This window comes from Amia ocellicauda, chromosome 4 (genome assembly GCF_036373705.1).
Source record: "Amia ocellicauda isolate fAmiCal2 chromosome 4, fAmiCal2.hap1, whole genome shotgun sequence".
Taxonomy (NCBI): Eukaryota; Metazoa; Chordata; class Actinopteri; order Amiiformes; family Amiidae; genus Amia; species Amia ocellicauda.
Genome location: NC_089853.1, coordinates 10339 through 25539, shown reverse-complemented (window position 1 = coordinate 25539; position 15201 = coordinate 10339). Strand labels below are relative to the sequence as shown.

The 15201-nt window shown below is 44.6% G+C and overlaps 1 protein-coding gene across 1 annotated transcript in view; it reads right to left on the bottom strand.

Moving 5' to 3' along the window:
- LOC136747483 (synaptotagmin-7) overlaps window positions 1-8214 on the bottom strand; it is a 45579-nt gene extending 37365 nt beyond the window's left edge. Inside the window, exon 1 of the mRNA XM_066700315.1 lies at window positions 7871-8214. Within this exon, the coding sequence (XP_066556412.1) occupies window positions 7871-7904 (34 nt within the window). The 5' untranslated portion in view covers window positions 7905-8214. The remainder of the gene's footprint in view (window positions 1-7870) is intronic.
- Between the last annotated feature and the right edge of the window lie 6987 nt (window positions 8215-15201).

The following is a 15201-nucleotide window of genomic DNA, read 5'->3' as shown; positions in this document are numbered from 1 at the left end:
CATGTAGAATGAATCTACACTTGTAAAATCTTTGCAGCTATTTAACTATTTTTTAATCTTTTACTTTTATTTTACATTTAACTGTATTCATTTTCACTCTTTACAGTGTCTGTAGATGCTCTGGCAACACTTGTGTAAACCAGTAAATAAAGCAAGTTTTGAATTTGAATTTGAGAGAAAGAGAGAGTTGTGTTGAAATGTACTGTTTGGTCTCTCTTTCTACCTCCCTACCTTTTCACACACCTCCCTCTCTTTCTTCCTCTCACTCTGTGTTGGGGGAAATGTGTGATGGACAGATGCTGTCTATAATTTGGTATCTCTCTCTCTCCACTGCTGTAATCCACTGACTGGTCATTTCTTTGCTGTGTGGTAATCAGATTACCCCCAACCCTCCAGGCCCCCCAGCCCTGTGGATTACACACTGTGTGAGTGTGTGTGTGTGAGTTGGGGGGGGGGTACTCTAATCACCACAATAACAACACTAATCACAGTAACACCATCAACACTGCTACTTCTGTTACCAGGATGAACAGAAATGTTCTTGGCAGAAATTAACTGACACACTGATACTCTGACACACTGACTGACACACTTGACTGACTGACACACTGATTGATACACTGACTCACTGATACTCTGACACACTGACTGACTGACTGACTGACTGACACACTGACTGACTGATACTCTGACACACTGACTGACTGGCTGACTGACTGACTGAGTGACACACTGACTGATACACTGACTGACTGACTGACTGAGTGACACACTGACTGATAAACTGACTGACTGACTGACTGACACACTGACTGACTGACTGATTGACTGTTAAGACACTGAAAGGGGAGAGAAGGAGGGAGGGAAAGATTTGACCCTTCTCTCTCTGACTCAGCATCCTGATTATTATTTCTCCTTTCCCCCCTCTTTCCCTATATCCCATTCGTTCTCTTCGTCTCTGACTCAGTCCCCTGTTCACCCTGCTTGTTTGCTCTTGCTCACTGTACACACACGCACACACACACACAGAGCAAATACACTTCTCTCTCTCACTCTCTCACTTCCATTTCCCTCTCCTTCTCTCTGCAGTAGAATGTGATGCCAGGACCTCTCCACTCTCTCCCTCTCACCATCTGTCTCCCACCCTCCCTCTCCTTGTCTCTCTCTCTCTCCATCTCAGCATCTTTTTTTCTCTTTTCTAATAAATATAATGCCAAGATAAACCTTGTTTTGAAAACTTCCCATCCATCTCTCCCTCTCTTCATCTCTCTCTCTCTCTCTCTCTCTCTCTCTCTCTCTCTCTCCCTCTTCATCTCTCTCAATAGACCAATGCAAGTCTTTCTCTTTCTTCCCCTCTCTCTCTATGAATCTGTATTCCCCTGTGATGCCTCTCTCTCGCTCTCTAAATTGTCGTTCTAAATGTACAGACTTCCGTTCTGTGTTCATCCTGAGTGATCTCTCTCTCCTCTCCCAGGTGAAGTGAGGGGACAATGAACTGAGAGAACTATGGATAACAAGGAAGAAACACACAGATGGAGATTGAAAGTGTAGAGAATTAAATGGAGGAGAGACTGGGCAAGAGAGTGAGGGAGAGGAATAGAGAGAAAGTGAGTGAGTGTGGGGGAAGAAAGAGAGGGAGAAAGGAAGAGATAGAGAGAGTCTTACCACCACAAAGCTCTACTGAGCAACCAGCTCTCACCAGAGCGAGACCCCCTGAGCCAGCTGGCTCTGAAGCTCACGGAAACACCACAGAGCCCCAGAGCCAGTTCTCCACAACAACCAAAACAATTGACCTTCACCTGAGGAGACATGCAAAGAACACTGGAAAAATTAATACAAATTAATAGATAAACTTGAATGTTATCGGGCCCTAAATAGGAATATTACATTTGCAGAATACCTAAAAATCAAAACCCCAAAAGAAAGCCAGACAATGACATGGTACAGACTCAGTGACCACAGCCTGGTGATTGGAACGGGCCGACGCAAACAGTCCTGGGACCCAGAGAGGAGCGGCTGTGCGGCACTGTGAGCAGGCAGAGATCTAAACAAAGACACATTTCCTGCTGTCCTGACCCCCACATTTCTGAACCATATCAGAGAATTCACACTCCTCCAGATACAGAAAAAGAGGAGAGGAAGAAAAGACTGCTGGAATAGCAGCCAGGTATGTGTTTGCCTTCCACAGCCTGAGAGAGTGTGGGGACAGTGTGTGGACAGTGTGTGGACAGACTGAGGGACAGTGTGTGGGCCGTGTGTGATCAGCCTGAGGCACGGTGTGTGGGCCGTGTGTACAGCTTGAGGCACAGTGTGGGGACAGTGTGTGGACAGACTGAGGGACAGTGTGTGGACCGTGTTTGGACAGCCTGAGGGACAGTGTGTAGACAGCTTGAGGCACAGTGTGGGGACTGTGTGTGGATAGACTGAGGGACAGTGTGTAGACAGCTTGAGGCACAGTGTGGGGACAGTGTGTGGACCAGAGAGGTGTAGGCTTCGTTTCAGAATTAGGGGGGTTGCTGTCAATACGTCTATCGAGCCAGGCTAACATTATTATGTATATATAACTAATTATTAATAATTATAGCATACATTATTGGGGGGGACAATTTAACATTCTCTCAACATCCATCCCCACCGTCCCCCTCTAAACCTACGTATTTGTGCTTTGGCAACAGCAAAGAAAGAGGTCATGCCAATACAGCTCAATTTGAATTTGAATTTGAATTTGAAAGGGAAAAGGAGAGAGAGCCCACTAATTAAAGCAGGGAATGGGGTCTCTCTCCCTCAGCTCCATGGGAATATTGATTATCTGATTACTGGTTATTAATCATCAAATATCACAGAACAGCACAACACTGCAAAATGCAGGAGGAGAGGATAGAGAAGAGACAGATGAGAGAGAGAAGAGGAGAGGAGAGAGGGGAGAGGAGAGAATGAGAAAACAATTGCAACTGGAAGTAACTGTCATTAAACACAACACCTGTGTGTCATACAGTTACTCTCTCCTTCCCTCATCACTCTTTCTCATCCTGTCTTTCTGCCTCCCTTTCTTCCATATATCTCACCCCCAGTCCACCCCCATCTCTCTGTTTTCCTCTTTCTCTTTCCCTTCCCCCCCACTGTGCATTCCTCCCTCTCATTAGTCTCTCTGTTTACCTGTATCCCTCCCTTTCACTTTCATCTCTCTGTCACACCATCTGTCCCTCTTTCCCTCATCACCCACTCTCTTCCTCCCTCCCTTTTTCCTTCCACCTTCCCTCACCTATCACTCTCTCACCACAGCTATTTCTCTCCCTCTCTCACTGCCTGTTTCTCCCATTCTCTCTTCCCCTCTCCTTTACTCCCTGTCTCCATCACTGCCATTTCTCCTTGTCTTATTCCTTCAGCTCCCACCTCTCTCTCTCTCTTTCTCTCTCTCTCTCTCTCTCTCTCTCTCTCTCTCTCTCTCTCTCTCAGGGTCAGTGTAATACTGATTCACACAGACAGGAGGAGCCCTGAGGTTCCAGGACTGTTTATAGCTCCTTTCAACACAATCTTTCTCTTTCTCACTCTCTTTCTCTGTCTTTCTCCATCTGCCTCTCCAGTCTCTCTCTCTATTCATTTTTAACCTGGCATCCCTCTCTCTCTCCCCCTCTGTGTTTCCCTTCACTCAATCCCTTTCATCCCTCATCCTCCATTTTTCTCTCTATCTTGTTGAAACCAAAAGCAGCTGTTGCTCTCTCTGTCTCTCTCTCTCTATCTCCCCCTCCATTCATATGCTTTCCCTCACACTGCATCTCTCTCTCTTCTCCCTAAGATGTTGCTCTCTCTCCCCCAATTCACTCAGCCTGTTTCTCTCTATATTCCTCCTGATCTCTCACTCCTGTTCCCTAATTCCTATCTTCTCTCTCCTCCTTTCTCTCTCTCTGCTCATCATAGCTTTTCTCCTTCACCTGACCTTGAGAGTACAAGACTCTAGGGCTCTCTCTCTTTTCCTTTCTCTCTCTCCTTCTCTCCATCTCTGTCTCTCTCTGCTGTCATTAAAGCTTGCTTCCCTGAACAGCCATACCCCAGAGAGAGAGAGAGAGGGAGAGAGAGAGGGATGAGCACCAGGCTATTTGCAGCTTTCCTCCCGAGCAATGTAGAGAAAGAGGGAGAGGGGGAGATAAATAGAGAGAGAAAGGGAGAGAGGGAGGGGAGAGGAGAGGAGGCAGCTGTAGCGTGAGAGAGAGACCTGGGGCAGGAAGCGCACAGTGGTGTCAGTGTCTGTGAGTGTCACTGTTTAAATTGCTGCCAGTGGAGAACTGCTGTGACAGGAGTACTGTTCCAGAGCCCCTACTGTAGTAGTGTTGTGCTACTCCACTGTTACTACAGCACAGCGCCCTACTGTACCAGCACTGCTCTACTACACTGTTACTACAGCACCAGCCCCTACTGTAACAGCACTGCTCTACTACACTGTTACTACAGCACTATTACTATTACAGTATTATTATGAACTGTAGTCTATTTATATGACAGTGCAGTGGAGTGATGTAGTGTACTGTAATGCACTGTTGTCTAGTGGAGTGAGGTTGTTAGTGGAGTGCCACAGGGATCAGTACTAGGGCCTGCGCTTTTTCTAATCTATATTAATGATCTGGACTCTGGGATAGTTAGCAAACTTGTCAAATTTGCAGATGATATTAAAATAGGCGGCTCAGCAGATACAATCTCGGCAGCACAGGCTATTCAGAGGGACTTAGATAATAGAGGAGACTACGTGGGGACTTGATCCAAGTCTTCAAAATCATGAAAGGCATCGACCACATCAACCCAGAGGAGCTTTTCCAGATCAGCAGGGACACACGCACCCGGGGACACAAATGGAAATTGGGCTTCAAGGCATTCAAGACAGAAAACAGGAGACACTTCTTCACACAGAGAGGCGTCACAATCTGAACAAACTCCCCAGCGATGTGGCTGAAGAGACAATTTGGGAACATTTAAAAACTGACTGGATAGGATCCTTGGATCACTTAGTAATTAATGGACACCAAACGAGCACGATGGGGCGAATGGCCTCCTCTCGGTTGTAAACTTTCTTATGTTATTATGTATTACTGTACAGTGTATACTGTAGTGTATTAGTGTGTTGTAGTGCAGTGTAGTGAGATGTAGTAAAGTCATAGTGTACTTCTCCCCCTCTCTTCCAGCTACGCTGAGAAAGAGAGAACGCTGTGATCAGAGTACATCAGGCCCAAAGGCCAGAGAAACACAACCATGTCTACTCACCACCAATAACAGCACAGCACACTAGCCATGTAAATAGTCTGTACATACATGTCAAATAACTGGTCACAGGTCACACTCTCTCTGTGTCTCTCTCTCTATCTCTGTCTCTCTCTACCCCTCTATCACTGAGCCAGTTGAGACTGCAGCCTGTGGGCTCCAGTCAGATTAGCAGGTGGTTGTGTCTGTAATGGTGCTGTAGCCCTGTGGATTAACAGTGACGATACATCTGTAAAATCACATCCACACACTGACACACTCACACTCACACATAGTATCACAGAAACACACAGAATTAACTCACAATTGTTACACTATATCACATTCTTTTAACATACAATTAATCACCCATTGATACCGCTGGGTTTGTACTGGAGCAATCTAGGTGCAGTGCTTTGCTCAAGGGTACAACGGCAGTGTCTCCCACACACATCGTGCCTTACACTCACACTGTCTCTCACACACACTCACTGTCTCACACACACATCATGCCTTACACACACACTGTCTCTCACACACTGTCTCTCACACACATCGTGCCTTACACACACACTGTCTCTCACACACGCTCATTGTCTGACACACATACTGTCTCTCACACACTCTCAGGTCCTGTACAGAGGTGCCTGTGGGCTGATCGGAGGCTGAATCCCTTCATTGACTGATTGACGGGACACGTCTGTTTCTATGTGTAGCCCACGCAAGCCTTCTGATCTCGCGCTCGCAGAACAACACCACGAGCACGTGCACAAAGCGGTGCGAGTCTCTCCGGGGTCGATAGCCTGCCTCCCTGCCTCTCTGCCTCCCTGCCTCGCTCCCTGTCTCTCCACCTTGAGACGAGCAGGGAATTTACAAGTACCCCGCGCGGGCCTGTCATATAACATACATGTAAACTTACACGACGGTCCGGCTCCAGGAGGTATTGAGTCATGTGACTGCATATACGAGGTGTATACTTATGATACATCTACACAAACACACTAAATCTACTTCTCTGTGCACTGGATGTGTGCATATACGTCCATGTTTACACACTCAATTACATCCGCATTCACACAGACAATAGGGCTGGAAAATGTAGCATTGCATACGTGTATGAATAAAACAGTCGGGCGGCAGCGTGCAGTGTGCTCACTACATCATTTATTTACACAAACTTGTGTACACGGGGTGCATATGGGTGTGTAAACACACACACACACACCAGTATGTCATTTCTGTGTGTATAGCCATCTTTCTATCCCCATGTGCTCAGTGTGTGTGTTGTATCCCCCTCTCCACACGCTGGCGGTAGTAGTGGAGAGCACGGCCACATAATGACCAGCAATAATAACACTGCAACACACACAGGCTACACTATCCATCTCTACCCCTCTCTCCCTGCCTCCTGCAGCCAGAACACCATTCCCCCTCTCTCCGCGTCTGTCCAGCCTCTCTCTCCCTCTTCTCCTCACGCCGCTCACTGCGTGCCCTCCGCGCTGTCCTACTTCAGCCTGCCCTCGCACACACACAGGCTGTTAACAATCGACGCACACACATCTTCCCATCAGAGAGAGACGACACACACGTAGGAAAGTCCCCCTCTCTCTCCGCCTCTCTGCCGGCGGCAGCAGCAGGTGTGTGGACGAGCACAGCTCCGGCACTAAGACAATAAGCTTCGCTGACAGGGGGGCAGCAGCGAGGAAGGCAGAGAAATCAAAATAGTGACAGTGAGAAAGAAGGATACCTGCGATATATGTAATTATTATTATTAATAATAATAATGGTAATGATAGTAGTAGTAGTAGCATCCTTATCCCCTCCCCTCTCCAGCTAAACTTCAGTCATGTTACGATACCAGGTCTACCGAAGCGCTGCGCTCCGGGAACCGACTCTGCGCTCCGGGACAGCGGGGGACAGAGGAGCCGGGCCCGGCTCAGCTTTGACCTTGTGCCGCTGTGACGGAGGGACGGAGGGACGGAGTGAAAGAGGGAAGCACGGAAAGCAGGAGAGCACAGGAGAAATAGGAAAGACAAGTACTGAACCGACAAACCGAGAGAGCGAGTCTGTCTGTACTGTTCCTTTTCTTCAGCTTCGTTGCTATTGTTATGATGATGATGATGATGATGATTATTAATATTTTACAGCCTCTGGGGATCAGAGAGACACAGAAACGCGGAGACAGCAGTCAGAGACGCCGTCCCCTACACAATGAAAAACGTGTATAGCCCAATGTACACACACACACAGCACCGATGATAACACCATTATGATTATGATTATGCTTATGCTTATGAGTATTATTATTATTATTATTATTATTATTATTATTATTATTATTATTATTATTATTATTAATAATAATAATAATAATAATAATAATAATAATAATAATAATAATATGTCAGGAAGAGCGACTGTAAGGTGAAAGTGACCTGCCAACGATTTTAACGTTGGTCCGACTGTTGCTGTTGATGCTAATAATCATCATCATTACAACTGCTATTATAATAATAGTTATTATACCAATACAAAAAATGCCAATCATAATGGTGGCAATAATGGCCATTCCAGACATAGACAAACGGACACAGACACGCACGACACGGAGCCCGTGGAAAAGCTGTCCTGGCTCTCTTACCTTTGCTGTTGAGATCCTCACGATTTAAATGCATTTTGTCCCGGGTCTGCCGCGCTATCTCTGGAGTTTTGATTGTGTTTAAATTCCTTCTTTTTCACTCCTCCTTCGTTTTGTTCTTTTTACTATTATTATTGTCCTCGCTTCCTTACACTGTCTCTTGTCTTCCTGGTGTGAGTCTGTGTTGTTGTTTCTGTGTAACGATCCTCCTTGACTGTTAGTGTGTCCCCCAGTGTGGTATATTCTCTGTCAGGTAGTGTGTGTGTGTGTGTGTGTGTGTGTGTGTGTGTGTGTGTGTGTGTGACAGAGAGAGAGAGAGAGAGAGAGAGAGAGAGAGAGTGAGTATGCCTCCCTCCCTCTCCTCTCCTCCTCCCTCCCTCCCTCTCTCTGGCTCTCTCTCTCTCTCTCTTTCTGTATGTGTGTGTGTCTGTTTCTCCCTCTGTCTTACTGTCAGGCAATTTTTAATTTGACTATCTACCTATCCATCTATCTATATATATAAAGTGTTCACCCTGAATCCTACACTCTCCCTTTCTTTCAATGTGTGAAAATATGTACATCAAGACCTCACTTTCATCTCTCTACCTCTCGGTCTTTGAGGAAAGAAGCAGTAAAAGGGAGAGAGAGAGAGCAGCACAAAATCGGTGTGGAAGGAAAAGGGAAAGAAAAAAACTTACAGGAAAGAGAAGGGGTGGAGGGAGGAGTGAAAATAAATAATCTAATCAGTTTTTCAGGAAAAATGCACACACCTGTCTGTTTACCTGTGCATCTGTCCAGCTGTGTCTGTCTGTCAGTTCTACGTAAACACTAATAACATTATATCTGTAAACGAGCAGTGTATTCACACACACACAAACTCTCATTCACACACATTCTTATACACACACACACACACACACACAAACACTCATACACACACTCTCTTTGTGTCTATTTCTTTCTCTGTGTCAATTCAGTTCAATTTAATTCAAAAAAGCTTTATTGGCATGACTAAATTACATCAGTGTTGCCAAACCATGCTCAGGAATAGGCTGATTGGGAACTGTCAACCCACAGTGAATAACTCTCTCTCTCTCTCTCTCTCTCTCAGTGCAGGTACACAGACAGTGAGCAGGTGCGTCTAGCCAGTAATGTGAAATGGAGAACAGGGGGGGCAAGTAGGAGGAGACAGATAGAGAGAGAGAGGATGGAAAGGAGGATTCAGCAGGTGTCTCCATTCAATCTCTGTTTCTCTCTCTCTCTCTTTGTTGATGTCAGCTCAACCAAACAGACATAGGTAATGACAAGTGAATTTGCCCCTCGGCTGCCTGGTGTGAGAGCTGGGACACAGAGAGAGGGATGGATGGAGAGAGAGAGGGAGCAGTGTTTACAGGCTCAGTAGAAGCTGCTGATTTCGTTCCTCTGGGATCCCAGTTTGCCAGCCATGGCTCCCCTGCACCCCCAGTGGTGGAAACTGGAAGTGCAGCTGGGCAGAGTCTCACACTGCAACACAGCGCACAATACAGAGCAACAGAGTCCAGTACTGGAGCACAGCTCTCCAGGACCTGGGCATTGTGTGTATCATTGTGTGTCATTGAGTGAGTGTGTGAATTTGAATGGTTTAGTATCAATGTGTGTGTGTGTCATTGTGTGAGTATCAGTGTGTGTGTATTTAATTGTGTGAGTATCAGAGTGAGTATTAGTGTGTGTGTGTGTGTGTGTGTTTGTGTGTGAGAGTGAGTGTGAGAGTATCAGTGTGTGTGTGTGTGTCATTGTGTGAGTATCAGAGTGAGTATCAGTGTGAGTCTGGGACTGAGCTCTATTTTTATCCCTCTCTTCCTCTTCTTTCGAAACCTGATTCCAATTGATTTAGTGACCTATATACTGCAGCCCACACTGCCTTCCTGCCTCACAGATTCCCCTTCACTCTGATTCCACTCCCTACTCCTTCTCTCCCTCTGTTTCACTCAGCTCAGACTGCCAGCCCACTGTTTCATCCCTCCCTCCTCCTCCCACTCTCCATCCTCCTGTTTTCTCACTCTGAGAACAAACCACAAGTCCTTACTGCATCCTACACTGTCCTTCTCCAGCTCTCTCCCTTTGCCCTCCATCCTTCTCTCTATATTGATAAAGGTCTTTATCTGTAGAACACAAAACTGAAACACATGAACTGGGACAGATCACAAAACAGCACCACACAGGTCAGCTCTGTCAGCCCTCTCTGGGCTGGTCGAGGCTGGGAGGGAAGATAGATGGAGAGATAGTGAGAATGTAAGGGAGGAAAAAGGGGAGGGCGATACGAGGGGATAGAAAGAGAAAGTCGGGGGTTGAGTGGATCATAGAGATTGAGACATGAAGGGAAAATGGAAGGATAGAGAGATTATACTTTGTATTTTAATATTGTTATTAGTAGTAATACAAACTGTGTTCTATAGGCTTACATTTAGTCTTCTGTGTAAATTGTATTAATTCAATTAACAAATAAATTACTTATTCAAATTTGCAGACGTGTCCTTTTCAATCAAAGACCACAGCCGATCTGTGCCTCAATTGTAGCACCAGAGTGACACCTGGCGATCAGACTCAGTACTGCATCCACCCTTATCTCTCATCAAGAGAAAGAAAAGAGATTCCGTTTTAAAACATAAGAGCATAAGAAAGCGTCCAATTGAGAGGAGGCCATTCGCGCCATCGTGCTCGTTTGGTGTCCATTAATATCTAAGTGATCCAAGGATCCTATCCAGTATGTTTTTGAATGTTCCCAAATTGTCTCTTCAGCCACATCGCTGGGGAGTTTGTTCAGATTGTGACGCCTCTCTGTGTGAAGAAGTGTCTCCTGTTTTCTGTCTTGAATATCTTGAAGCCCAATTTCCATTTGTGTCCCCGGGTGCGTGTGTCCCTGCTGATCTGGAAAAGCTCCTCTGGTTTGATGTGGTCGATGCCTTTCATGATTTTGAAGACTTGAATCAAGTCCCCACATAGTCTCATCTGTTCCAGGGTGAAAAGGTTCAGTTCCTCAGTCTCTCAGTAGGACATTCCCTTCAGACCTGGAATAAGTCTGGTTGCTCTCCTCTGAACTGCCTCTAGAGAAGCGATATCTTTTTTGAAGTGTGGTGCCCAGAACTGTCCACAGTATCCAGATGAGCTCTAACTAGTGCATTGTATAGTCTGAACATCACTGCCCTTGTTCTCAATTCTACACTTTTGACAATATACCCTGGCATTCTGTTTGCCTTTTTTATTGCTTCCCCACATTGTTTGGATGGAGAAAGTGAGGAGTCCACATAGGCACCTAGGTCTTTCTCATGCGTTACTTAATCTAGTTCTATTCCTCCCATAGTGTAATTATAGTGGACATTTTTGTTACCTGCATGTATTACCTTGAACTTGTCCACATTTAATTTCATCTGTCAGGTGGCGGCCCACAACTGAATATTATCTAAGTCCCTTTGAAAAGCCTGTGCTGCCGAGATTGTATCTGCTGAGCCACCTATTTTAGTATAATCTGCAAATTTGACAAGTTTGCTAACTATCCCAGAGTCCAGATCATTAATATAGATTAGAAAAAGCAAAGGCCCTAGTACTGATCCCTGTGGAACTCCACTAACAACATCACTCCAGTTAGAAGCGACTCCTCTAATCAACACCCACTGTTTCCTATACATCAACCAGTCTACACCCATGTTGACTATCTCCAAGAATATGGCTTTCATTAAGATGCTCCTCTATTTTCTGTCTAATCATTTTCTCCAACATTTTACAGGTGATGCAGGTGAGACTGATTGGTCTGTAATTTCCTGGCTCAGTTTTGTCCTCTTTCTTGTGGATTGGTATGACATTTGTTGTCTTCCAGTCAGTTGGCACATCCCCTGTTCTAAGTGTCATTTGGAATATTTGAGTTAGCGGCCTATAAATAATTCCCCTCATTTCTTTAAGTACTGTTGGAAATATACCATCTGGCCCAGGTGATTTGTTTGTTTTTAATTCTGCTAGTCCCTTTAGTACCTCCTCCTCATTTATCCTGATCTCTCTTAGGGTTTGATTGGACTGATTGTTAACCTGTGGCATGTTATCTGTTTTTCCTTGTTGTGAAAACCTCTACAACAGAATCCACACAAACCATTTATTACAAAGTTAAAAATTACAAGATTATAATCACAAAAATTTAAAAGAATTCCACAATCAAATAAGAACAGTTTAAAACAGACTTTAGTGCCATCATCTGGAAGACACAGGCAGCCACAGGCACAGACACTTGTTTCCCACAATTTAATTGCATCGAACGCGAGACTCCAATTGCTGCCCCTCCCCACAAATCTCTGCGCAGGAGCTAAGCCCTCTATCCCCCAGCACTTTTTACCACACTCGTGGGTATAAAACTTCTCCCCCCTCCGCCCAGTACAACAGCCATGAACAGTTTCCCCGCTGCCCCGGGTTCAGTACTCAGGCCTGGTGTAATGTGACTGGGCTCAGACTAAAACGAAGGAAAAAAGATTAAAATGCTCCAACAGGCAGCACCGTTAAAAGCAACATTCCAAATCAAACTAAAATGATTAAAAGTTCTGATTTAAGAAGTGCAGATACAATACAATTAAATGCTAAAAGGGGGCAATAAGAAATACTGTTCATTACATTACTTGTCATTTAGCAGATGCTCTTATCCAGGCTGACTTACACTTGTACCCATTTATACAGCTGGGCATTTTACTGGAGCAATCTAAGTGAACAGCACTTCCCAACCCGGGATTTGAACCCACAACCTTCTAGTTACTCCACAGTGCAGAGTTTAAAAAAAGAAAACAGTCCAATATGAGGCTTGATAAAATTATGTCTAGGAGACTAATTCATTTTAGAAAGGCTAAACTCTTGTGCAAATTGCAAAGTAGTTGATCAAGGCAAATTAATGCAAATACTTTGTGGGAATAACAAGTGGGAATTCGTGTCCCTTTAGTAAAAAGTCTTGTGGCAATTATCCCGATCAGACCAGCTTCTCTCTCGTGTCCCCCTTCCTCTGCTGGTGTTGGTTTCTTTATACGGTTTGGTCAGTGATCTCTCCCTTCTGCCAACCCTCCTGGTTACATTCAGTTTCCTGGTTGTCTTTTTCTGCGGGTTCTGGGTGTCTCTAACATGAGTTGTGCGGCGGTGATTCACTCACAGGAAAACAAATAATAATGCACACACGCAAGCAATCATAATATTAACGATAGTTATTCAATTAGGTGAAAGAAAATCAAACCTAAAAAATATAAGGGAATATAATTCCAAACCAAATACATACAACCATATTGAATAGAGTGAAAGTGAAGATAAATGTTATAACAATTAGAGATTAAAAGAGATTAAAACACTGTCCGAATAAAATAACAAAATATATTCCTATTTTACACAAAAACACAAAAGCACAATTGTGACTAATTGCATGGATGCTGAAAGATGTGTTTCTTCACATGGGCAAGTTTCACACATCAGCTTGCATGAATAGAAACAGACAAAGGGCAAAAATTGAAGTATCTGGGAAAACGAACAAGATGTGGCAAATGTTCTAAATGAGTATTTCACAGAGGTTTTTACAAAAGAAAAAACAGATAACATGCCACAGGTTAACAATCAGTTCAGTCAAATCCTAAGAGAGATCAGGATAAAAAAAGAGGAGGTACTAAATGGACTAGCAGAATTAAAAACAAACAAATCACCTGGGCCAGATGGGATATTTCCAACAGCACTTAAAGAAATTAGGGAAATGATTTATAGGCCGCTAACTCAAATATTCCAAATGACACTTTGGATGTGTCAAATGACTGGAAGACAGCAAATGTCATACCAATCCACAAGAAAGGGGACAAAACTGAGCCAGGAAATTACAGACCAATCAGTCTCACCTGCATCACCTGTAAAATGTTGGAGAAAATGATTAGACAGGAAATAGAGGAAAATCTTAATGAAAGCCATATTCTTGGAGATAGTCAACATGGGTTTAGACGAGGCAGATCATGTCTTACTAATTTATTGGAATTTTTTGAACATGCAACTGCAGCTGTAGATCACGTAAAAGCATATGATATGATATACTTAGATTTCCAAAAAGCTTTTGATAAGGTTCCACACTAAAGACTGATCCTCAAATTGGAAGCTGTAGGCATTCAGGGTAATGTAAGTAGATGGATTATGAACTGGTTGATGTATAGGAAACAGAGGGTGTTGATTAGAGGAGTCGCTTCTAACTGGAGTGAGGTTGTTAGTGGAGTTCCACAGGGATCAGTACTAGGGCCTGTGCTTTTTCTAATCTATATTAATGATCTGGACTCTGGGATAGTTAGCAAACTTGTCAAATTTGCAGATGATACTAAAATAGGTGGCTCAGCAGATACAATCTCGGCAGCACAGGCTATTCAAAGGGACTTGGATAATATTCAGTTGTGGCCCGACACCTGGCAGATGAAATTAAAAATCCCGGGGTTCCGTGGCTTTAGCCCCGGGTCTCTTAGTAATATCCCCGGGTCTTTTGATCCAATTCAGATTATTTCCCATAATGACATTTCTGCGCGATTATATTATACTGACGTGTACCCGGTCTTACTGGAGAAATCACCGTCAGCACCCCACCCCCCCTCGTACTGGAGAGATCACTGTCAGCCCCGGGTGACCGGGCTCAAGCCCGGTTAAAACCTGGAGTCTAGCGACGCCCCTGTGGACAAATGCAAGGTATTACATGCAGGTAACAAAAATGTCCACTATAATTACACTATGGGAGGAATAGAACTAGATGAAGTAACGCATGAGAAAGACCTAGGAGTCTATGTGGACTCCTCACTTTCTCCATCCAAACAATGTGGGGAAGCAATAAAAAAGGCAAACAGAATAACAGACTTATTCCAGGTCTGAAGGGAATGTCCTACTGAGAGACTGAGGGACCTGAACCTTTTCACCCTGGAACAGAGGAGACTACGTGGGGACTTGATTCAAGTCTTCAAAATCATGAAAGGCATCGACTACAGCAAACCAGAGGAGCTTTTCCAGATCAGCAGGGACACACGCACCCGGGGACACAAATGGAAATTGGGCTTCAAGACATTCAAGACAGAAAACAGGAGACACAGAGAGGCATCACAATCTGAACAAACTCCCCAGCGATGTGGCTGAAGAGACAATTTGGGAACATTTAAAAACTGACTGGATTGAATCCTTCGATCACTTAGTTATTAATGGACACCAAACCAGCACGATGGAGCTAATGGCCTCCTCTCGTTTGCAAACTTTCTGATTGTAAAAGCCAGACACAAGAAGCAGGGAGAGGGTTTCGGGTTGCAGCAGTCGTGCCGTAACAGACAACGTCCTGTCACACACTCCCCCTCTAG